The sequence below is a fragment of the Gracilinanus agilis genome, chromosome 1 (genome assembly GCF_016433145.1).
Source record: "Gracilinanus agilis isolate LMUSP501 chromosome 1, AgileGrace, whole genome shotgun sequence".
Lineage (NCBI taxonomy): Eukaryota > Metazoa > Chordata > Mammalia > Didelphimorphia > Didelphidae > Gracilinanus > Gracilinanus agilis.
The window spans coordinates 762,812,217-762,838,989 of record NC_058130.1 but is presented as its reverse complement, the minus strand read 5'-3'; the positions used below and the strand labels follow the sequence as shown (position 1 = coordinate 762,838,989).

The 26,773-nt window shown below is 35.8% G+C and overlaps 1 protein-coding gene across 1 annotated transcript in view; it reads left to right on the top strand.

Moving 5' to 3' along the window:
* The window catches only part of MED13L (mediator complex subunit 13L), a 425,714-nt gene that overhangs the window by 72,561 nt on the left and 326,380 nt on the right, over nucleotides 1–26,773 (top strand). The window contains exon 2 of the mRNA XM_044673746.1: nucleotides 8,522–8,759. Within this exon, the coding sequence (XP_044529681.1) occupies nucleotides 8,522–8,759 (238 nt within the window). The remainder of the gene's footprint in view (nucleotides 1–8,521; nucleotides 8,760–26,773) is intronic.

Genomic DNA, 26,773 nt, shown 5'->3' with positions numbered 1-26,773 from the left:
ACATGCCACATATACTTGTATATATATAAGTATGTATGTGTGTATAGACATTCATACATATATACTACTGATTCTGATCATTTCTCAAGTCAGTGGTCTGACTGATTCAGATAACTGATTCAAGCAAGATGTTACCGTATCAATAATGAATCTTTTCTTATCTATTAAAATATCAATTTCATTTTTGGTAGTGTTTTATTTACTACCTTCTATATCTTGTGGCCTTTGGTTCTTTTCTAGAATAAAGTATTTATGAAATAAAGGTTTTAAGCTTCTGGGTATTATATAAGTCTTAAGCTTCTTGTTATTCTTTCTTTCAGACCCATTCTTACTATATATTTCCCACCATTCCTGTTCATTTGATGAAAATAAAACAAATTATATATTGGTGGCTGAAGTTGTTCTAATAGGATAAGATTTAATTTTGGAAGGGACTTTTGGGATCATCTAAGTCAACCAGTTGATTTTTTTTTTTTTTAAGTAAGGAACCCAAGCCCTAGAAAGGTTAAATTCTCTCCTCCTGTTCTACTTCCCCAGTTCATTAATAACTTCAAATTCATCATTCCCCTCCCAATTACATCACAACCTTTTTTAAAATCGATTTTGTTAAAGACAGTAACCAAATCATTATCTATTTTCTGATGTAACTGAAAAATTATAAAAATAAATCACTTAAAATATTGTCTGCTTTCATAGTATTTTTTTGACTTGTTAATCATATTTATTTGAGGTTACACTAAAGAAAGGGGAGTACACTTTGTAGTAATATTTACCTTTTTCTGATTCATTTTTTATTTTACTTTTATTTTTTCAAGGAAGAAATTAATTTTAATAAAAATAGGAAAGAACTACACAGGATAATGAACAGCAAAATGAGTAGAACCAATAGAACACAGCTATAGATTTAATACTTTAAGAATAAACTAAGGGGGGGGGGAACGACTGGATGGCTCAGTGGATTAAGAGCCGGGCCTAGAGATGAGAGGTCTTAGGTTCAATCTGGCCTCAGACACTTCCTAGTTGTGTCACCCTGGGCAAGTCACTTAACCCCCATTACCTAGCCTTTACCACTTTTCTGCCTTGGAACCAATATACGTTATTGATTCTAAGATGGAAGGTATGGGTTTAAAAAAAAAAAGAAACTGTGAGATCAAAACCACTCTTAGGTACCACCTTATTCCTAGTAAAGTGGCCAATTTGACAGGAAAGGGAAATAATAAATGTTGGAGATGTGGCAAAGTTGGGACACTCTAAGAGGGAAAAATTAGGGTTTTGGTTGGATTAAATATTTAAAGGGGTGGTTGCCACAGAATTGAATAAATATAAATTCTAAAATGATTTTAGTAATTTATTTATTAAATATAGGAGAGAGTGAAAGTAGAGACATGAGAAGAGGGTAGAGTAAGAGATCTAGCTTAACAAGCTAGACTATGTGCTCAATTCCTGGCTTTACTCTGGCAGGGCTCCAGAGGTTCCAGATTGAGAGCCTAAAATTCAGTTAACAAGGGTTTTAACCACGAGGACTTCTTCCCAATTAAGGGCGCCTCTGAAGGTTAATACCACCAGAGAAGCTAAGAGAGTTAGCTTTTTTCACTCACCACATGTGGTTCTAAGGGAGAGATTTAAGAACAGTCTCACCAAGTCCAAGGTCCCAACCAGAGCTCCTCCAGGTCTAGTTCCAGGCCAAAGAGAAGGGCAGAACACCCACTTGAGCTCCAGCTCTAGAAACCAAACAAGAACTGTGATTCATTTTTTATTTGCTAGTAGATGGCTAACTTAGCAAACAGCCCTAGATTTCTATCTGGGATTATATAGATCAGTTTTTCATAGTTGCTTTTCTGAAGGAGTTTACAGTTTAATTGGTAGGATATGACTTGTGTTGAAGTGACTATTATGCAAATTAAATTTTATATAGAGGACTATTAGGAGAGAAGTCTGAAAACTTAAGATATTTTATGGTGAACTTCGAATGCTGCTTAGGAGCTTGGCTTTTATTTGTTTATCAGTGGCCAGCCATCCTAAGCTTTGGAACAATGCAGTGATGTCATCTGCCCCACCCAGTGAGGCTCCTGGATTTTTTTTAACTGCCTCTTTCTAGTTTACTAGGTGAACCTGGTTGATTTAAGTGTTCAGTGTTTAGAACTCTGCATTAGCACGTTCAATATATCAGTTCTAATCAAAACACTTTTGGGCCTCTGTTAAAGATGCATAAAGAATGAAGAAATGTGAAGAGTCAGGATTCGGATATTGTCCCTTATTAAAGAACCAGACATTTTCTTTTGGGGTTTCCCAAGAGAAAGTGTCTATAAGAGTGAGTGTGGGCCTTGGGGATATGTTTATATTTTGGCATTCTGCATTAGTCAGGGAAGATGCAGTATTTGTTACTCTGGATCTGTGTTTGGCAGGTATACCTGGAAAAGTGCATGGGTTTATTGGAGTTTTGTGCAGGAGTGCAGCAGGACCATACAGATCCCATCCTGCCAGAACTTGATTGCCAGAGGGTTGGCTGGGATTCTGTGCTGCTGGCTAAGACCAAAGTAATAAAGGAAAGATCTGGGGAGTAGAGCTATTTACATAGAGATGGTCAAGTTCTTTCAGCCTCTGTCATATGAAAGGTGAAGAATTTGAGACTAAGAGAAGTTCATGGAATTGTCTATGGGCCATAGGTCAGCACCAGTGATTTAGAACAGGAAAATACTGTAGAGGCCACCTAGTCTACAATGAGTTACTGGCAAGCCTGGGAACAAAAATTCTGACTCATGTTTTTATGTATCATATGGACTTACAGGTAACTGGTACTTCAGTGATGGTCTAGAGTCAGAAAAGTCTTGCATTCAGATGTCTCCTCATACCTACTATTCTGTGACTCTGGGCAAGTTTTTTAGCCTCAATCTGCCTCACTTATTCATCTATAAAATGAGGATGATAATAACAGCACCCATTTTGGGATTATTATCACTTTTTTGAACCCTAAGCTTTTATCTTAGAATCAATACTGTGTATTGGCTCCAAGGCAGAAGAGCAGTAAGGGCTAGGCAGTGGGGATTAAGTGACTTGCCCAGGGTCACACAGCTAGGAAGTATCTAAGGTCAAATTTGAACCCAGGACCTCCCATTTCTGGGCCTAGCACTCTATCCACTGTGCTATCTAGCTGTCCCCTAGTCACTCTTCTTTCTCTTTCAGAGAAATGGCCTCCTTATTTATTAGTTAAAATTCCAGGTGTTACAAATTATAATAATTAAAATCAAATTATGAGGCTGCTAGTAGCGTTAACTTTATTGCATCAAACTAGTAATAGTAAAGAGAGGGAAATGTAGGAAAGGGGTGGAGAGTTACTTAGCTCATACTCTATTGGCCTCCATGTTGGATTGAAGCTCACCACTGATAAGGGTTCCTTCAGGTTCTGTGCTCTAGCAGAAGACCCAGAACAGGCCTGACCTTATAAACTCTTTTCTCCACCCACTAACTCACACGAGGAACCAACCATAGTTTCTTAATTTGTTTGTCACTGTCAGGGGGTTGGGGGGGGGCAGAGCCTGTGGGATCAGTTTCCTGTCTCCTTGGTTACTTGGTTCTCTTAACTTTCTTTCTCTGAGGACCTGTCTATACCTGCACATCTCAGTGGTCTTTGATCTTCAGGTCACTGAGAGGTGACATTAAGCAAGGCAACACAATGGAGAGAGAAATTCCCTTTCAACAAGATGTAGTAGTCAGACAAGTAGGAAAGAGAAGAACTAGGGAAAACAGTGCTGCAAAAAAACCCCCAAAAAACTAGAGAAAAGAGGGCATCAAGAAGAGGGTGATAAATAGTATTGAGGTATACAAAGAGTTCAAAGAGGATAAAACTTCTTTATCTATGGTCATAGGTAACTCTGGAGAGAACATATCTCTCAGACATACTCTGCAATAAATGCAATAGATAATTTTCTGAGGGATAAGGGAAGAATTTGTTGTCTACTTGTTGTAAGATTTCTGAGAAAATTTAATAGTCAAGCGGCAGTGATTCTCCTATTTTGTACTGTCCAGAACAGTAGGATTAAACAAAATACAATCTGCAGATATGTCCAAGGGCTTTGTTTCAGGTCTCCTTTTCTTCTCCCTCTATACTATTCACCTTCCCCGGACTCAATGGTCATTCTATATAGATGATTTTCAGATCTGTTTATCCAGTCTTGACCTTTCCCCTAATCTCCTTTCTCAACTCTTCCACAGTCCATTGGATATCTGGGAATCCCATAGACATCCTAAACTGATCATTTTCCAACCTGAATTATCTTTCCCCAAAGCTCTCCCTTTCTAACTTTTTTTGCTGCTGAGTAGGGTACCATCATTTTCCCTGTCACAGCAGGCAACTTAAGGTTCCCATCCAATCTGTTGCCAAGTCTTTTTGGTTTTTCATTGCAACATCTCTATATAGATACACAGGCTTACATTTCTATGTCTCTCTATCACTATATTTCCTTTTCTTTCCTGTGATACTGCCACCATTCAGATACAGATCCTCATCACTTTTTATTGGAAGAAACTATCAAAAATGCACTGTCTTAAATCTCTCCTCACCCTAATCTATTCTCCATTTGGCTGTGAAAGTGATCTCCCCATTCCTGAAGGATTATAATCTCGTTCATTTCCTTATTTCTAGTCTATTTATTTCTTCCTCTTCCTTCCCCCATACTCTGTGTCCCAGTGATGCTGATCTCCATGCTGTTTCTTTTACCAAATGCTCTCTTGACTCCAAGCATTTTCACTGATTGTTTCACGGGCCTGGAGCATTCTCCATTCTGTTCCTGGCTTCTTGCTCTCTTCAAGCCTTAGCTTAAATCTCACCTTCAGGAAGCCTTTCCCTGGACCAGCTAGTGACTTCCCTTACTTGATTATCTTGAATGGATCTCCATCCAGTTTGTTTGTTCAGAGTTGTGTGCATGGTAGTGGCTTTTCCATTAAGACTTCTCTGCTCCCTCCTTTCTTTGTGTTCCTGGGTGCCAGTAGCATCATCTTCTCAGTTCCATAAGCTCAAAACCTAGGAGTCATCCCGGACTTCTTGCTATCTCTTAGCTCTCCTTATCCAAGTTGTTGCTTAGGCCTCTTGATTTCATTTCTGTTACATCTTCTGTATATACCTCCTTCTCTCCTCTGACACTGCCACCTTACACCTGCTGGGGCATTTGCCTGCCTCAGGTCTCTGCTCATTCTCCATTCAGCCACCACAGTGATTTTCTTACAAAGGGGGAACCACCTATTTCAAACTATACTTCTCTAAATAAATTCCAGTGACTCCCTATGCCTCCAACTAAATACAAATTCTTCTGTTTGAGTGTTCAAAGCCCCTCATAATTTAGCTCCCTACTACCTTTCTAATATTCCTATAATTTTATATCACCAACATGTACATTTTGATTCAGTGAACTAACCCCCTGGTGTAAACGAGACTCTCCATCTCTGGCTCTGATTATTCTCTCTGGCCATAACCCACCATTCCTCTTCTTCCCACTTCATGCCTGAAAAGCTTTCCTCTTCTCTGAATACTGACCTCCTCCACTCACCTTGTTGTATATAAAGAAGCCTTTCCTAACAACTCCAGTACTGTCCTTCTGTTAATTATTACTACTTTTTTTTTTATCAGTTATATAGCTTGCTCTGTCTGCATTTGTTTGCATATTATCTCTTCCATTAGATTTTTAAATTATTTGAGGGCAGGGACTAGTTTATTTTTTTTTTAAAAATCTTTTGTATGGTCTGTTCTTAGCATGATTTTTAGCAGCAGTAGATGCTTAATAAATGTTGATTAATTGATAGCAGGCACTTAAATACTGTTGACTTGACTTGTTGGTTGAATGGATTCCTTTTCATGTTACTCATTCATTTCTAGAATTTCTCTCTTCAAATAAATGGTCTATAAATGGTATAGATAGAATCTCTAGCTTCCTTCAAAATATAGCTCAGATGTTATTAAAGGCCTTTTATATCCCCGGGGGAGGGGGGAGAGGGGAGGGCATTTCCCCAATTGTTGGTGCTTTTCCTTCCTCCCTCTACTAGAAAGTACTTAGTATTTATTTTGTTCCTACTTATCTCTGGACATGTTCTCCCCTTACTCCCTACCCCTTCTACTTTGAGTTACTTGAGGCAGAGAGTTTTTTTTTTTTTTTTTTTTCCAGTTGTGTCCCTAGCACCCCAGTGCTTGACATGTTATTGGTGGTCAGTAAATATTTGTTGAATGGAAGGAATACTTAAATGTTTCTGTTAAATTTCTCTATATTTGTTTATTGTTTTGTTCAGATACCAGGTTCATATGTAATGAATGGCTCAGGAAGATTTGCAGAATTTTTTAACTTGATAAACAGCAAAACATTTCATTTCTAAATTTAGTTAATTATGATTTCTTTGTAAAATTTCAAACTTGAAGATAAAAGAAACTACATAATAAGTTTGGCTTTAAATAAAAGAAAGCAGATTACTTCAAATTAATCCCATGTTTAAAAATTGAAATTTGAATTCATTTATATTCTTCCTTTGCTGTACCACCACAACAATAATGATGATGATGATAGTACTTTACATATAGAGATTTACTGTCTTGGCCTATGGAAATTCATAATGTCAGTTTCTCCAGGTGTTGACCAACCTATCACATGGATGCCAGAGTGTGCCAGAGGGGAATGCTCCCTTTCTCCTCTCCCATGCACACCTGAGGACATTTCTCACATGACCCACCCCTCTGCCCAGAAGCCCAATGGGAGAGCCTCCTCCCTCCTCTGTCTGGGGGAAGGAGGGAGGCTTGCATTTGGCATGAGGGTTGTAGTTTGGGCACTCAGTGTCTAATGTCTCTAAAAGTTTTGCCAACACTGCTCCAGACCCTTCACCTAAAAAGAGGCAAAGGAGAAGGGAGAAGACCCAATGTAATTCCATTCGATGGCATCACAGCACTCCTGAAAAATTTGCTCCTTAGTCTTTTCCTTCTATGGAGTGCTGAAAAGCATCAGGTGTACCAGCCCCTCATTGCAGAGACAACTGAAGCTGTAATTAAGTGAATTCTCTGAGGACAAAACAGCAAATTAGGAGACTAGGTGGTAGATAGAGCAGTGCATAGGGGCCTAGGCCCTGCCTGGAAGACCCTTACTAGCCATGTGAGCATGTAAGCAAATCACTTAGCCTTTGTTTACCCAATTGTAAAGAATGGATAATAATAGCACTGAACTTACAGGGTTATTTTGATGATCAAAAGGGATAAAATCTATGAAGCATTTAGCCCAGTGCCTGGCACATAGTAAGCACTATATAAATGTTAGCTAATATTAATAATAAATGGATTTTCAAGTAAATTTGAGTTTCAAGTAAAATCTTGAGTTTTCAGTGTGTCACACATGAAAATGTTCTAAAAATTCATGTAACAAATTTCCTTACAAAATTGACCTAGTTGATGCTGAATTTAGTGTTACTATTTTTCATTTTTTAAAACATCTTCAATATAGTTAATTTCTGGCACTAATATTCTATATTCTTTTTGTTGCAAAGTCCATTCAACATTAATTTTTACTCAGATGAATCTCATGTGCTACCTAACTTTGATTATGTTGCACTTACCCTTGTTCTCTTGAATTTCTGATTTAGTTCTTTCCATTCACTTTCCTTGAACACTTTTCTCTCCAGTTTTTTAAGATTTAGCATTGGCTATGTATAATACTAACCAGTTAACACCCTTCTGAACTAAAATAACTTTATTGTTATTAAAAGCAGCAAAAAATCTTGGAAAATTAAATGTTACTTCCTAAAAGGCAAGCTTAAAATTTCTAGTTTTTCCTTTTCTGATGAAAAATAATTGTAAGTTGCTTGTCTCCTTAAGTTTGTTTTTCTTTTGGTATGAAAGATATAAATGGATTTGACTTAGATTTAATTTGCTCCTACTTTTATTTGCAGTTCATTACTGCACAAATGTTTTCTCTATTTTCTTTACAATTTTATAAAGAAGTCTATTTCTAAGTGCTTTTGACAATTTGGCTACTAAATTTCTCTTTTTGGTGAGTAGATCATGTTTTTACTTAAGGGAGTTTTTAGGTTCTAGTATGTTCTTATTATAGTTAATATTTAGTGTGTAGTAGTAATAGCATTATGTAGTTAATCAAAATTATGATGATTATGTAGACAAGTGGATTTACTTGAACATCATCAACTAATTTACTCAGATTTGTGTCATTTCTAAATCTTCCTATAGAAGAAAACCATTTATCTCTTTTCTGAAAATGAAGATATACACATTATATACACAAATACACATACACACATGTGTATATAACTATATATATGTATGTATGCATATATATGTATATGTGCATACATATAAATATATAAATATTCATTCTTCCCCTGCGGTGTGATGCTTTGGGATATATACTTATCTACTTTAGTATTACTTTTTTTTAGTATTACATTTAAGCCTTTTGAGTAAAAAGGGACTGTTACAGTGTGGTTTTTTTTTTTTTTAAGGCAATTGGAAAATAATTGAATGTTTCTTTCTTTTTTTTAGGCTGAACTCACAGGAATAAAATGGCGTAGGTACAATTTTGGAGGGCATGGGGACTGTGGGCCCATCATTTCAGCCCCTGCCCAGGATGATCCAATCCTGTTAAGCTTCATTCGCTGCCTGCAAGCCAACCTGCTGTGTGTATGGCGCCGGGATGTCAAACCAGATTGCAAAGAGTTATGGATATTTTGGTGGGGAGATGAACCCAATTTAGTTGATGTGATACATCATGAGTTACACAGTAAGTGTTTTGCTTTTAATGATCATTTTGTGCATTAAAAATTAATTAATTTGTGCCATTTTTCACAAAGGCCACTGATGACTATATTATTTTGTTCATATTTCAAAGGTATGTTATTTGTTTATGATTCAAATATCCTATTTCAAGTATTAGTGGTTATGAATGAATGGCCAGACAAAATGAAGGAAATTTACTTCATCTTGTTGGTGATAGTTTTGATTTATTGGAAATTTTTAATAGATTTTGAATTTTTACCTTTTGAGAGATAAGAGTGGATAAATGACCAGGTTGGGAATCAAGGATCCGGATTCATTTTGGTCTCTGATATATATTCATTTTGTGACCCTGGGTAAGTCAGTTAACTTTTAAATTGTTCAATATAACTCTGGAACTCTATAAGCTTTTGAAAAGTTCTGTTCTGTCTTAGTGTAGGAAGTTATCATTCTCAGGGTTCTGATTGGGAAAAAATTATTCTTTAAAAAAAAAAAGATTCTTACAAAATTGAAGCCATTCTCTCATAGGCATTAAATTACAATTTAACAGGGCAATAAGAATAAAATGAAGTCCTCAGCAATTTCAGAGGGTCTTTGACTATGGTATTATTTTAAGTGTATAAAATAAAATAAAATAAAATAAATCATGAAAGTGATCTTTTAAAATATGCTTTTTCTCTTTTACTTTTGTATAACTTCAGCATGTTGGCTCTTGTCACAGACACAAAAATGAACAGGACTTTTGTTATCTTGCTATGACAAAATTAATGTATACTTCCAATTAGCCTATGTTGCTTTTTTCATCAATTTGTGAGTTACTACTAGTTTAATGGAAATGTTTTACTTTTTATTTCATGCGTGTGGACTTTTGATTTCTTTAATCAAGATGTCAATCACTCAGTGAGCATCTTCTAAGTGCCAGGCACTGTGCTAAACAATGGGGATGCAAAGAAAGACAAAAGTTGCACCTCAATAAACAAGTAGGTACAAATTTATAGACAGGACAAATTGGGGACTAGTCCCAAAAGGAAGGAACTAAGATTAATAACTCGGAAAGTCTTTTTGCAGAAGCTATAACTTTAGCTGAGACATGAAAGTAGGCAGGGAGGCCAGGAGGTAGAAATGGGGAAGAAGAAAGAGTTCCAGACAAGTGGGGCAGTCAGTGAAAATGGCCAGTTTTGAAGAGATGGATTGTCTTGGGTGAGGGATAGCAAGAAGGCCAGTGCCACTGGATATTAGATCCTGTAGAGGAAAGTCAAGGTAAGAAGGGACCAATTTATGAAGGACTTTTTTTTTTTTTTTTTAAAAAGAGTTCTTCAAATCTATAAGAATTTTTTCTGTTCATAGGATCAAAGATTCAGAGCTGGAAGGGACTTGAGGGGCCTTTAGAGGAGGAAACTGAAAACCATGGAGGTTAACTGACCTGCCTAAGGCCACACAAGTAGTAAATATGGGAGGGGATTTGAATCCAGATCCCCTCTCTCCAAAGCTAAGGTTACGAAGGACTTTAAAAGCCAGATAGAGGCTTTGTATATTTGATCTCAGAGGTAATAAGGAGCTGCTTGAGTTTATTTTATGGGGGAGGGAGGTGATGACTTGGTCAGGAGACTTATGCTTTTGGACAATCACTTTGATAGCTGACTTGAGAGTGGAGAATTCAAGGAGAACAACCAGTGGGTTATTGCAATAGCATGAGGTGAGGAAAGCCTGCACCAAGGGGGTTGGTGGCTGTCATGAAAGAAGAGGAATATATATGTGAGATGTCATTCAAGGAGAAATAGCAGAACTTGTCAATTATTTGGATAGGGGCTGTGAGAGAGTGAGGAAAGGAGGATTTCACTTTGGTTTTGAACCTGGTTCTTTTTCCAAATAACTTTCATTTAGCTTACTGTCTTCTGCGCAAGGAGGATTTCTTCTTTTCTATTGTTACGATTTTTTTCTTAATGACATTAATTCAGATCTTTCCCCTGAGACTCTAAGGTGTTTTATTTTTAAAATTTTAAATTAAAATTTAAATTTTTTAAAAACCCTTACCTTCTGTCTTGGAGTCAATACTGTGTATTGGCTCCAAGGCAGAAGAGTGGTAAGGGTAGGCAATGGAGGTCAAGTGACTTGCCCAGGGTCACACCGTTGGGAAATGTCTGAGGTCAGGTTTGAACCCAGGACCTCCCATCTCTAGGCCTGGCTTTCAATCCACTGAGCTACCTAGCTGCCCCCTCTAAGGTGTTTTAAGTCACACTCTACAAGTAAACCAATTTATAACTAGGCCCTAGCTGTTTAATCCTGGTCAAGTCATTTAACCCTTCTGCCTCAGTTTCCTCGTCTGTAAAATAAGGATAATATATGAGGAGAAAGTGAGATAATATTTATAAAACTATACAAACCTTTAAGCACTATGTAAATGCTAGCAATCTTTATTGTTATGACTATCATTCTAACATGAGATTAAATATGCGTTTATTTAGCTCTTATAACTAGAAGGATTAGCTTTTATTTTAAACATTGTATTGCTAAAATTTTAATTTATCTAGTTACTTTTCCAGAGATGGTAGAATACTAATTTTTTTTCTTTTTTGATCACCTATTCTTATTTTTCTACACTGGTTTTAAACGCCTCCTAGATAATATCTCTTGGATGTTTTTTAATTCTGACTTTCCTGACCTTTCTTTTATATCACTTTCCCCCCACAGAATATGTCCATCAAAAACAGCCAGAGGGCAGTAATCTTTAGTAGATTAACTTGTGTGTTCCCTACAGTCCACTTGTCTACTCCATTTATTTTGTTCTGTCACTCTTTCTTCCTCCTCTTTCCTCTTCCTTCTCTTCCCTCCTCTCTTTTCTTCTTTCTCTTCCCCTCTTTCACTGTTATTCTTCCTTTTCTTTTCCTTCTCTCTCCCTTTCTTCACTTTTTCTTTCTATCCCTCCTCTCCTTCTTCCTTGTCCCTTTCTCTTCTCATTTCCTCCACCCCCTTTATCACCTTTTTTTTCTTACATTATGACTTATGAGCATCTTTAAAATCACCCCAAATTTGATTCATACCAAATTACTTATTTGCAAGTGTAACTAGTAAAATCTCAGGACTCTTGCCCTTATAGTATAAAGACTGTTTTATTTAGGCAGAAGTGAATTAATTAAAAATTTCGATTTTGAGACCTACTTTATCAAAGTTATACCAGATGTTAAATTTTAAGGCAGTGCCTATTTCTAGGTACTAGCGAGATTTACATTTTAGTTGAAAGGAGTTCCCAGAGGCTCAGTGAATACTTCTGACAAGCACTACAGTCCTGATTCTTTTTGTGTGTGGGTTCAAATAGATGCCTGCTAAGATACCTCTCAATCCTCAAATTCTGAGATTCTTTTAGAAATACCTTTTATGGGGCACCCTAGGTGGCTCAGTGGATATTGAGCCAGGTGTAAAGATGAGAGGTCTTGGGTTCATATTTCACCTCAGACATTTCCTCGTTGGGTGACCTTGGGCAAGTTACTTAACCCAATTGCCTAGCCCTTAACCTCAGAACAGATGCTTAGCATTAATTCTAAGAAAGAAAGTAAGGTTTTTTAAAAAAAAGAAATACATTTTATTAAAATTTCATAGGACTGTAGCATCTTTTAATTTCTTTCTGTGCCTTTATAGTTTTCATCTTAATTCTTCCTTCACTTTAGGTTTTGTTTTCACATCTGATATCCATTCTTTTCTATTTTTGTTTCTATTTGGTCTTCATTTTCTAGCACTATAAGGCATCATTTTATGAGGAAAAATATGGAATGAAGTTCTGTTTTATGAGACAAAATGTTTTTTAAGAGGGAATTTACTGTTCATTGGTAGAGTTGTAGGACATTTAGTAGATAATGTGACTTGTTTACTTACAAAAATAAGAAATGATTGGGATTTTTAGAAATAATATTTAGGAATGATGTTGACTCTGATGTATTTATTTCACTTGTTTCTAAATTGAGGAGGTTGGAATTTTAAATTGGGTAAAGATAATACATATAAATTTAATAATGACTTGAGGAAATATAGCATAGTAAATAGAGAGCTGATTTTAGAGTCTGGGAGACCTTGGGTTGAAATCCTGCCTGCCACTGATATAGGCTGCCTGGGTGAGCCTCCAGGCTTCCAGACCAGTGGTGTCACACTCAAATAGTCAGTATACTCAGTGAGGACCTCTGAGGCCTCATTGCCTTAGAAAACCACCTATTACATATGTGTTCTTTCCCCCAATAAAACGGTTCAAACACATGGATTGTTTCTTTTCTGTCTTTGTATGCATAGTGCCTGATGAATGGGAAGGGGAAGCCAAGAAGCATTTATTTGGCGCCTACTATGTGTTCTAGGCACTGTGCTAAGTGCTCTATAAATCTCATTTCATGTGATCTGATTTGTTAACTACTTGCTGGTTGATTGGTGCTTAATAAATGTTGTCAAAGAAATGAACCGCTAGTTTCTCTGATGAGCAGATTTGCTTTTCCCAATTATACATTTTCCTGAGGATGTTTTTTTATGTCACTTCTTGAGTACCATTCATTGTTGATAATGTGCCACAGCCTGCTTCTACTTGTCATTGCTTAGGATTTTCCAAAGTTTGGATTCTGCTGAGATCATAGTGTTTCATGATTTGAAATCACATAGCACGCAAAGGAGAATGTTGGTGTTACAAAGGTTCTGTGTTAGGAAGCAGCTTGGGATCATTGAATGCCACAAGTGTTTTCTCAAATGTGATTGAGACCATTCTTGCCTCCTTGGTGAATCTTGGGTCCTGTTCACTGTTCATCTGAGGGGCCTAGATCTACTTCATATAAGCACTGGCATACAAGCAGCCTGGGAAGCTCAGGTGTTCCAAGAAGATTTTATAGATGGCTGTATAGGTAGCACAGGCATCCCACTCAATTTAAGAAATAGACCAATGTAGGAACAATTCTTAACCTTTTTTTGCAGCCAATTTCTGGGCAGTTAGTTAATCATTAGATTATGATGAATTCAGAGCCCTTTTGGCTGATATTTTTCTCCTGATGTTCTTAAAACATTGATAGCTGTGACCCCTTCCTATAAAACTATTATAAAAACTATTATGTTGGAGAAGTATTGAAACTATCTTCAGCTCTGATGGGTGTCTGTGTAAAATAGAAACATGAGACAACTATGCTGGTAGTGTAAAGTCACCTGGAAGAAGAGAAAAGATGGGGTGCGTGTGTGTGTGTGTGTGTGTATATGTGTGTACATGCGTGGGTGTGCTTAGTAGTGGTGGTGGTACAGTATGCCCCATTGCCTAGGCATGAGTTTAGAATAGTCTTTGTTTGGATAACATTACATTTTGGCAAGAAAGAATTATTTCAAGCCCATTAAAAAAATATAGCCTGAACCATCTGCTTCATGAATCAGTTTCAGAAGACCTGAGAACACATTTTTCAAGCATTAAAGGGATTTAAAGACAAGCGCAATAGACAGAACAAAATGGAGAATTTGGAGGAGGAAAATTTGCATTATTAAAATCCTAAAGAAAAAAAACCAAAGCATTGGCCCAAATTCTTCCATTTAGCAGTAAGAAGAAAATGTGGGTGATCTGAACCTATAGCTAATGCATACAGTATATGTTTAGGTAAATGGCACCATGACTTGTATATGCTGTCATATATTAGTTGGAATCTTGTAATTTCCTTTGACTTAATGAAATAAATCCATTCCATTAGGCTTACTGAATGAGGCCTTATTCTCATTTGGGATTTAAAAAATTGCTTCCTTAGAAAGCGACAACCTTTTTACCCATAAAATTGACAGGAGTAGAACTATGGGCAAGATGTCATTTATTTTATTTTCATTTCTTTTAAAAGAGGAAATTTACTTAACAGCTTTTCTTTCCATTAGGTTTTTATTTTTTATTACTAGAGGTCAATTCATCAACATGAATCCCTCTGGTTAAACTGGAAGTAGGAGTAATGTTTTTTCTTCATTGTATGGGTCTCTTTAATACGCCTCAAACGGAGAAGTATGTTAGAAAATCTTTAAAAATTACATGTAAATCGTGTAGTCCTATGCATCACCTATCTGTAGTGTTTCATGCATCCACATTTATTTTGTACTATAGAGTTTATTGTTTTGTGATGAATCAGAATTTATATTGTGGTTAAAATGCACTTCCATGTTTGCTGTTCCTTGAGCAGATTAAGAATACCTTTGTAAATCAACATAGTAAGAAATGTTGTCACTAAAACATGGCACCCAAGGCAATTTAAAAAGAAAAACAATGAAACAAATGTTGTACTTTTGAAAAGTCTGCTTTGATGTAGTAAAAAGGTTTTAAAAATTTATGTCTTACATTATTTAGGACTTGATATGTTTTCTGATGTATCTGATAATTATGGTGTCCCTTGCTTTATTTTACTGTTCTGATTTATGAAAAAATGAATTTGCTTACTTTGTAAAATAGTGGCAATTTCCATGGTCTGTTTTCTAAAAGATTCTAATGTACAGTTACTGAAATAAGATTAGGTTTAATAGGTAATTATGTGCTCCAAAGAAAGTCAAATGTATATTAAGAATTTGATAAGTAATGAATGATAAAACATTGGCAGGATCATAATGCTGAGAAATTTTTTTTTCTGTAGTTAGGAAAGAAGTACTACTAATAAATTAGAGAGAACTCTAAAACTAAATATGCTTGGAATTAGCTAGAGTGTTGAGACCAAGCTAAGGTCCACCTTTTGAATGTAAATAAAATCATTGTTTTACCACAGGCAACTTATTGAACCATGTAATTAGTTTTTTTCTATGAAAAATGAGATCATTTATAGTGAGCCTGCTGTGTGATATGTAAAGGATTTAGATTCTAGTTACATGAAAATTAAATAATCATTAAAAGATTGTATTTCTTAAAATGCTGCTTGAGGGGAAAATGAAGAAATCTAATCAGCAGCATTTACTTATTTATTTATTTATTTATTTAGCTATTTATTGGATGAGTTTAGACAGCATCTCTCATAGTTGATATTTTTGCTTGAGGAAATTCTCTTCTCATTCATATAAAGTGATTTAACTGTGTAAAGTAAATGCAAATTAGTTGAAAGTTAATTTGCATGAATTATGCCAGGATTTTTTACTTTATGAATTACTATGAACTAATAAAACTTTCAAAAATAACCTAAAACTAGGTGAATTGTAGTAGACATCTGAATTTTTCTATATTCAAAATAATTTCTATGATTTATGAAAACTAATTTCAATGATACGGTTAAAAAAACCTAGTCTTTCTACAAATACAATTTTTTAATATATAAACATAATTATATTTGGCACACTAGTTCTTTCAGGGGTGGCTAGAGATTCAAGTTTTGTCTCTTGTTAGCTACTGGCTATATGACTTAAAGTCACTAACCTCTGAGTGGCCTAGGCCACATTCTTAAAACAACAATTTTCAAAGTTTTTCAGACCACATATAGGCTTGGTTTCAGTCATTACACACTTTATTCCCTGGCCACCTCTTTACTGTGTTGCCTACATTTGTGTGGAGCCTTTTCTTTCATGTCTCCCCCCTCTCCCCTTTGATTTCATCAGTGTTGAGAGCTCATGGTGCAGAGATTTCTCCAAGTGGAATAAAGCTCAGTCTCTAGAAAGAGTGACTTTAGAGCCTCAGAAGGTTATTTGGACCTTTGAGAGGATCATGAAGCTTGAGTTTATCAGGGCATGATTTTTTTTTAATTTTAAACCTTTAACTTCTGTGTATTGACTTATAGGTAGAAGATTGGTAAGGGTAGGCAATGGGGGTCAAGTGACTTGCCCAGGGTCACACAGCTGGGAAGTGTCTGAGGTCGGATTTGAACGTAGGACCTCCTGTCTCTAGGCCTGGCTCTCAATCCACTGAGCTACCCAGCTGCCCCCAGATCAGGACATGATTTGAACACAGCTCCTGCCTCCAAGGCTGATTTTCTAATCAGGGTGCAATTAAACCTCTTAACCTTAGAGATCTCTTAGGAGAGTTGAGAGGTTTATACAGTGTTAGAGGTATCAGTTTTATAAATGTGAAAACAGAGGCTTAGAAAAGTCATATGCCCTGCTAAAGATGTACATACATCTATTATTTATCAGAATAAGGGTTTCATCATTTCTCTATATTCCTGTCTTCTCCTTCCCCAGCTTGTTTAAATGCTGCTTTCTTCCTCAATTAGATGGAAGCTTCTTCAGGGCATGGACTATATTTTTATTTGTATTTGTGTCCCTCACCATTTAGCACTATGCCTGGCACCTCGTAAGCACTTAATGAATGTTTCTTGCTTGTGTGTGTGTTACGATAGGGAAAGCAAAGACAAACAAAACCCTTAAAAAAGATATGCATAGTCAAGTAAAAATCAATTCCTACTGTAAAAGGGAATCCTTTGTTCTCTTTGGTTGGCAATAACTTTGAATCAACACAAGCTTGACTAGGTGGGAGAAGCTTGAAAACCACTTAGTGAGTTCTTACCTTACTTGATGCTAGGTAAGAAGAAGAGTCCACACACTCAGAAAATGTGAATCCAAAGGTGACAGCTCAGACAATTTGAAAACTGTGATTGGCCCCCATGAAAAGGGGCAGGGACAGGAAACCACCATAAAAGTAGGGACTCTAGTGAAGAGAGTCTAGGAGAGAGTGAACTCCAAGAAGAGAGTCACTCCAACAAGGAAGTTGCCTTCAGGAAGATTGGCTCAAAGAAAAAAGGCCTCAGGAGTCACCTTTAGCTCCAGTCATTGTCTTGGGTGAGTGGATAGCTGGTTTTCCCTTCCTGTCTTCTGGAGATAGTTTAATTCTGATTGAAGGTTAACAAGCCCTGGCTGAGCCAAGCATTGGAACAATATTTAGTTAGATAGGTTAATGTCTTTTCTACCCTTTTGTACTTTCACTCTTTCTACCTCTTATATAAATAAAAGTTATAATTTTCATATATGTAGCCAAACCATTAATTTTATCACTTACACTACATTAGCTGTGTCTAAAAATGTATCCTTTAACTTCCTCCAGATTCCAAGGAAAAAGACCAGATTTATAAAATTTAGATTCAGTTTTAAAGATATGAATTTGTTTGAGGTGGATTATTGAAGGTTTATGGGAATGGTTTGGTCCCCTCACTCTATTCTACTTTTGGAAAGCTCTAATGAATTGCTAGTTCTTCCTAACATCTAGCCTCAATTTGCCCCTGTGCTGCTACTTTTACTACTCATACTTTTGTCCTCTGGGGCCAAGAATATCCCAACTATTCCCTTTCACCTGATAGCTTTTCAGATATGTGAAAACAGCCATCACATACCCTCTAAGATTTTTCTTCAGTTAAACAGCTCCATTTCCTTCAGCAAATCTTTATATGGCATGACTGACAAGCCTTACTCTAGACATCTCCAGTTTAGTGCTTTCCTTCTGTGGCTCTCAGAAGTGAACATGGAATTTTCTGCATGTGGTCTGACCAGGGCAGTGAGACTAGTCCGTTTGTATTCTTGGACGTTTTGCGCTCTCTCGCTCTCTCTCTCTCTCTCTCTCTCTCTCTCTCTCTCTCTCTCTCTCTCTCTCATTTATTAATATTTATTTTTTAGAAAAGTTAACATGGTTACATAATTCATGTTCTTCCCCCCCATGGCTGATGTGCATTTCCACTGGTTTTAACATGTGTCACCGATCAAGACTTATTTACATATTATTGATAGTTGCTTTGGTGTGATCATTTCGAGTCTATATCCCCAATCATATCCGCCTCAACCCATGTGTTCAAGCAGTTGTTTATCTCCTGTTTCCTCTCCTGTAGTTCTTCCTCTGAATGTGGGTAGCGTTCTTTTCCATAAATCCTTCAGAACGTTTTGCTTCTTTTAATGTAACCCATGAGCTCATTAACGTTCTTGGCTGTCATGTCTCACTCTGACATATAGTGTGCTTGTGATCTAATCACAGTCCCAGGACTCTTTCAGATGGACTACACTCTTGGCATGCTTCCCCTAGTAGGGACTAAAGATGCTGATTTTCTTAGCCCAAAAATAAGACTTCAAATTTATTCTAATCCAATTTAATCTTTAAATCATGGGATCACCATTCTCTCTGGTTCCAGTGGAACTAAATTGAGACTCAAAACATCCCAGGTCTTTAACTGATACTTGTGTGGCCAGGGGCAAAATACTGACTCTCTTTGGGTCTTACTTACATTATTATAAAATAAGGAAAGAAGGAAGAATTTAGTAACAAGCACCTACTGTTTGCTCTAACGCTTTACAAGTACTGTCTCATCTTGTCCCCCTTTTTTTCAGTTGGAAAAATGCAAACAGAATGTAAGTGATCTGTCTGGGATCACATAGCTAATCAGTTTTTGAGGCTGAATTTCCATTCAGGTCTTCATGACTCCAGGCCCAGAGCTTTATCTACCTGCTACAAAGATGCCCTCAAAATATGGTTACTGAACTTAGATGGTCTTTAATACCTATTCTAATCTAATTTATAGGTTCCATGACATAATGTTTTTGTTTTTGTTTTTCATTTTTTGAACTGATTTTTTAAAAACCCTTACCTTCTGTCTTGGAGTCAGTACTGTGTATTGGCTCCACAGCAGAAGAGTGGTAAGGGCTAGGCATTGGGGGTCAAATGACTTGCCCAGGGTCACACAGTTAGGACGTGTCTGAGGCCAGATTTGAACTTAGAACCTCCTGTCTCTAGGCTTGGCTCTCAATCCACCGAGCCATCCAACTGCCCCCTGAACTGATTTTTATGACAAATACTTTAAAACTTTATTTGAGGTAATACAGAGTATTTGAATCTCTCTCTATATAGTTAATATTCCTTAAAACCTTTATAAATAGTCCCTAGTAGGCTACCTATTGTCTCTAGCTCATATTTTTCTTCAATTTTCTCAGGATTTATCAAGACTAACCATTGGTGAAGTAGATTTGGCTGTGACACAGATGTCTATCAACCATTTCTCCCCATCCCAAGTAAATTTAATTCTGTAGTTCAACATTCTACCAGTTAAAACCCATTTAATTAACACTTCTATTGAACTTAGTTGTACTTTTATTTATATCTAATTGTGTGATATTGTGTATTGTTTTAAGCAAATTATCCTAAACTAACTTTAGATAGGACTTCTTCCACCTGAAAAAAGGAAAAAAAATTGAGTTCCAAAATGAGATGCTAGTTATTTCTGCATTTTATGAAGAACTTTTTCTTATGTCAAAATGGAAATGATGGGATTTTGAAAGTGCATGTCTATAATTTTAAGGAATAATTATTAGCCCTTTCTCTAAAATTGTGTCAGTTTATTTAACTTTATAATTATAGTGGGTTTTCTTCCCCTTAAAAATAATAGGCCAGTAACCATTAGAGCTTCTGTTGTGTATTCAGTAACCATTCATCTTCACTATCCTCATCCACATCTTCTTCCTCATCGTTGTTGTTGTTGCCATCATTTGTCTTATATGATACTTTAGTTTTTGCCAATTCAATCATGTGTGATATTCTAAAGAAATTTGTTTTTATTTGTGCATGTTAAATTCTTGATAACTAAAGAGTCATCAGACATATTCAGTCTAGTGGTTAGAATTCATTGCATTCCAATTCTCTTGAACATTGGGGTGGTAGTATGGATATATGATGATTCTTTCATTGGTGGAAAGTGTGTCAGATTTGGAGTCCAAGGACCTGGACTTGAATTCCCTCCTTATTTTTTAGTAGTAGCTGAGTGAGCTTCATCTAGGCCCTCCTTTCAAAGACCTACAGGACCTTAGGCCCTAAATCTGCAAAAAGAGAGTTGGACTAAATGACCTGGAAGCTTCCTTTTACCTCTTCATTTATGATTCTCGTCAAAACAGATGCTTAACATTGTTTCCAGCAGGTTGAAAGTTACAAAATTAGCCTTTGAAGCTTAGTTGTGTTTTTTTTTTTTTAATTAAATTTAAATCGGATACAGTTAGGTTGTGCTGCCACCCAGTGAATGAGGATGCCACATGTTGGCTCTGGGTAACAGAGAGAAATATTTAGGGTTATGGGCTTGGCGATTGAAGGCTTTTTAGAGATTATCTGGCACAAGTCCCACTTTCTGTGGATGAGTAAAGGGAGACTCAGAGAAATGACTTAGCTGAGGTTGCCCAGACCACAGGAGTAGGAGTGAATGTTAGCCTTGTTCTGTTTTCCTGGGATGTCCATGGTATGGAGAATTTCCAGATCCTAATTCAGATCAGCTCATTTCTTCTTTGCAGCTTAGAGGATGTTTACTGTACTGAAGAGTTAAGCCACTTGCCCAGGGTCACCCAGCCAGTCTGTATCAGGGGCAAGACCAGAACCCAGATCTTGCTGCTTTTGAGGCCAGCTCTTCATCCAGTATACTAGGCTGTCTCTCTTGCTACAAAGCAAGGATTCTTTCTTTTAAAAATTTTTTTGATAGCTAAAAAAAAAAAATTAAAAATGACTTTAACCATTTAAAAACATGAATAGTGAGAAGGGGTTCCTAAGCTTCATCAGAGTGCCCTAGGGCCCATGATACCCCAAGGGTTAACAAAGCCCTGCTCTCCAGGTTGTTTCTTCTGTAGGTACAAAAAGAACATTTCTTTCTTTGACATCATTTAATTCTAAATAGAGACATGGTTAACTGAAAGAGTTTGAAATTTGCCACACCTCCCTTGTCTGTTAATAAAATTAAATGATGAAAAATACGTGTTGCCCTTAATATAATTTTAAATATTAACAAATGAATGTGTTTGTTTAAAGCCTATTTTATATATACATATATATATATATATATTTGAGAAATGATTCTACTTGTTTATACTTTTTTGAAAATGGGTTAAATAAAATGGTCATAGATAAGTCAGATGATGCGCCAGCATTATTGATGAGATCGTTGTCTTTTAAACAACATTTGCAAAATGGTTTATGGCTTCTCTCATACCATAGTTGATGAGTTTGCTTGGCTAGGCAGATCCATTATTTCTTTGGTGAGACGTTAGGATGATATCTTCTGTAAGATATCATACTTTTTCTTCCTGTATAATGATTGTAGTTTTCCTAATCTGATTAGGAAAATATTGGAAAAGTATAGAATTATAGACTCTTAGAGCAATCCTCTAAGACGGTGATGGGCAAACTTTTTAAAGAGGGGGCCAAAGGAAAGGAAATGCTCATCTGTCAGTCTGTTTCTAAGGCAGCTCTTTCGAAGTTTCTTTGTATTGTATCCTACTCATTGTATTCATCAGATTAGGAATAATGTCTTGTGGCCAGATAGAACATTTCAGGGGGCCACATTTGGCCTGAGGTCAGTAGTTTGCCCATCATTGCTCTAAGACATATCAGTAGAACTTAAAAGGGGGACTTTTTAGAAATTATTTTGTCCATCTATTCCCTTTTACAAATGAGAAAACTAAGGGTTTATATACTGATGACTTGTGTGACTAGAATTGTTTAATGATTTTTTTTTTCTATTGTAGCTGCAAAAATGTAAAAATCTCCTTTCAAAATGTATAGTATGGACTTTATGAAAATGGAACTTATGTTGATAACTCAATTATAAAATATAAAGAATTACAGTAATAGATTAGAAGAGTGTCCTTTTCTGCTTTACTCAGTTCAACCACAAGCTTCTCCTGCAAAGTACTATATTAGATATGGAGGATATAGAGAAAAAATTTAGGAATTCCCTCCCCACTAAAGGCTTACATTCTTTTAGAGAACCATCATATGTCCCAATGAAGTATATTACAAGGAAACTTGAGGAAGAAGGGAATGCTTACCACTAGAGGGGAACCAGCCAGGGAGGTGGCATTGAGCTGAACCTTCAAAAAAGATTCTAAGTTTGGGGAATATGTTTTAGGCCTAGTGGGTAGCTTGTATGAGTGAACAGGGTCTGGAATAGCAGTGTTGAGATTGAGAAAGAAATTATATTCTAAGAAAGAATTTTTTAAAGTGCTTATCATGTGCTAGGCATATCAGTGGCTTAGTGTAGAATAAGACTGGAAAGGTTGGTAGGAAAATCTTTTTTCCAAAGGCCAAAAAAAAAATCTCATTGAATCTGACTAAGGAGATTTTTAAAAATCTCCTTAAATCATTTAACAAATACTTTTATTTGTGAATAGTCCAAATCACTAGGTAGTCATTACTTTTTGATTAGGAAATGAATTGCTTTGAATAATTCTGATGATAGTTTAACATAATAAAATTAATCTGAATTCTCTGAGCACACATAGTTCAAATGATGACAGCGGAGGGTGACCGAATGTGATACAAAGGTGAGAAAGACATTTTGTGATTAAAAACTTGGCATGAACATATCATGTTTCAGTAATTGGGTTTTAGCAATATAATTAGCATTCAGTTTAATAAACTCTACATTTCTGTGGTAATTTTCAAGTTATGAAGTTGAGAATTTTTTTTTCTTGCTTTCATTCAATTCAGCCATCATGAAAATGTTTTTTCCTTTGTTGTATTCTATTGTTATCATTCATGTAATTTATAAGGCCCAGGTCTTTTGTTTCTGTAGTACAGCTGGGCATAGTTTGGAGTGTGAGGACTAAGTGATTTAAAAAGGGATATTTAAATCTTTGTCATCAGTGGGGTCAGATAGATTTATCTCTTTTCTTAGAAAGTGGGGTGGTGAGAGAGAAAATGATGAATCTTAGTGGCTAGAAGGCTTTTGTTGTGCTTTCTTGAAATAGAAGTTTTAAAGGAAGGAGTGGAATGAGGAAGAAATCAGAGATTTTAATCAGGATAAAATTTTAGCTCTACAAAACAATGAATTTCAATTCTTTTACTTTAAAATTATTTCATGACTGAGCTGAGGGCTCCATTATAATATCACTCTATAGGTAAGTGCTGAAAAATTTGATCATTCTGAAGCTCTTGATACTTCATATGTTTTGGAATGGTTTCCCACACATACTTGTGTCTCATAAACATGATATTTATAAAATGAACTTTTTATGTTAATTCAGCCTTCTTGAACATGACAAATTTTAATTTGGCAATGAATCCAATAGCATACAGCCATTTATCCTTTTGAGCCTCATCAAGGGTTGAATTACTAAAGGATTTCTACAGTGTCCAAATAAACATTCAATTTGTTTATACCTTTTGTGTGATATAACAGCATAACATAATATGAGACCATCACTAACTCACTGTAGTGAAAATAGTCTATCCTTACTAATTATTTAACAGAACTGGCTTGCCATAATCAAAAGTAATGGTCTAAAATTGGAGACTTAATATGTCAATGTTTCTAATAAATTAAAAAATATCATGTATTAAATAGAAAAGTGAAGATGAGTGGCATGTCAAAACTACATTGGTCATTAGTCACCTCCTGATGAGATTATGGCTTCTATCATTCTACAAGTTGATGAGTCAGCTTGGCTAGGCAGATCCATTACCTCTTTGGTAAGAAGTTAGGATGAGTATCTTCTGTAACAAATCATACTTTTTCTTCCTGAATTATTGACTTTGTTTCCAATTCTTAATTTTAAATAGTGAACATCTACAGTGTTATGTTATGTTATCTTCAATAGAAGACATTTTTGTTTTGAAAGGGGAGAGAATTTTAGTTTCTTTCTTGTGCTATTATATATAATGTTTCATTTGAGGTACATCAGGTAAGCATTTCATTTTAGTTGAGTAATTCAGCTTTGACAGTGGGAAAAATGTAGACTAGACATGTAGATTTCTTTTGTGGTTTATTCATTGTAATATAAAAGGAATTCTCAAAGTTAAGTGTTCTTTGCATGCCAAAAAGTGTGACATTGTTCACTACAGAGATTGTTTTATATTCTGAGAAAACAGTATTTATGATACTTAAAAAGTGTGTGGCACTTTTATCATGGATTATTGTGGTCTCAAGGGAATAAAAATACGAAGTTTCCCAAAGGGCAACAGAGAAACAAATAATGGGATAGAGAAATAGACTATAGAATAGGACTAATCAGGACTTAGATAGAAGATGTGGCATAAAAGTCATCATTCAAAAATTGTATGACCATTGAGAGAGCTGAAATGATCACATATTGAAAGATGGTCCTGTGCATAGTCTAGTTGTTGCCTGGTATCCACATTATGTTAAGAGTTGGAGCACTCTGGATGAACCACTTTGGGATAATTTCTAGGAAGCTATGGGCAGCAATTGCACAAGATGGCAAGCTGTGGCTAGTTGTGCTTATTCTTAGTTGGAGTACTCATATTAGGGAAGTCAGAGATCCACTGACATCTGGTTAAATGGGTTTTTTTTATTAAAACTTTTAATATTCTAGTGATATCACATTGTTTCAGTAATTATAACTTGTGAGTCTGATCATTTTATTTCATACCTTGGAGCTTTGTTTTGTTTTTTTTTTCCTTTCTTCCAAAAATTAAAATAACCGGGAGGTCTTGGTTCAAATTTGGTCTCAGACACTTCCTAGCTTTGTGACCCTGGGCAAGGCATTTAACCCACATTGCCTAGCCTTTACTGGTCTTAAGCCTTGGAACCAATACAGATTCTGGGATGGAAGGGAAGGGTTTAAAAACAAAACAATTCAGTAATAATTGAGTAGTTTTATTTTTATGGTAGTGATATAGGCGTTTGTGTGTCTTTCATCCTTTGTCTCTTGTGCTTAGAAGTAAGCATTTATTAAGCATCTACTATGTGCTAGGCACTGTGCTAATGCTGGATAGCATAGCACCTTCCTTACACATAATATATTCTTAATAATGCATGCTAGTTACTAGCACATTTAATGGATTCATATTGTTGGGGTAAAGTTTGTATTTTAAATATATTTTATGTCAGATGGCTATACATGGGAAATTGTGTACATATACATATTTATTATTGCCACAACTGTCAGAATTTTAGAATTGGACAACACCCTGGTGGCCATCCTGTATCAGACCATATAACGTTAAAAACATTAAACATTATTTATGAAGTGAGGCCCTCACATTATGAATGGAATGGCCTTGATTGTCCTACATATGTTATAAATTGTCAATCCAGCTCCCCTGTTTATATTACTGCATAGAAATTGTTAGCTAAGATTACTTTACCGAGACGATCTCTGATAGGGCCATGAGTATTGAGCATTGAGTCTTTTACCCTGAAGTTCTGAATGAATTACTTGCTCTTTTCAATAACATGCTTACAGACTACACAATGAGATGAGAGAATACATAATTTGGATGAGTGCTTGCAGTGACCTCTCAGTCATGTTTTTCTCCCTTAATTTTGTTTTTAGTGAAAAACTTGTAAGTAGTTGTTTAATATTTTAGAGACTACATGGAGAGTTCATTTTCTCAACCCTTTCTTTCCTTCCTCCAAGAGTTGTCTGAAAAGTTCTATGTATTCAAACTCATCATCTCCTAAAACTTGTAATTTAACTATTCTTTTCTAGGGAGTAATATAAGAATTTTGCCCTTCCATAATTTGTGAATTAGACCTTCCTGGCCAAGAATAAGCTACCCTTTTTTTTGGATTGTTGTTGTGATTGTAGTTCATCTGTTAAGTAGCTTAACTATAGTGTGGGTGGTTGTACTGTAGATTGTCATCTCTTTCCACCATCAGCCATTTCCATTCCTTCATGAGTGGAGACTCATGGTCAGACAGACAGTGAATGCCAGAACCGGGACTTGGACCTAACTCTTATGATTTGAAGTCCAGTGCTTTCTTTCATGCTATAAATATTAGCCATAAGTGACTGTCAACTCTAAGACTGTGACATTTTAAAATAAAAGTTATATTCAATATTCTAGATCAGATGCCTAATTAAAATGATAATGCTTAGAAAAAATTAGGTGACATGTTCAAGTTGACCCTACAACTCTAATAAAACTAGAAGAAACATTTTGATAAAATCATGGTTGGAGATACTTTACAGATACTGATATAAATACAGTTTGCTTGTGAATGTGACAACTTTCTAAAATAATCCTCTGCTGAGAACAGTAAATAGTAATCCATGTAGAAAGGCATATTTTGTCTAGTTACTAGGTTCTTAAAATTTATTTGTCTTTCAGATACTATTTTGCAAGACACTATCTGTAACCACAACAAAAAAGTGTAG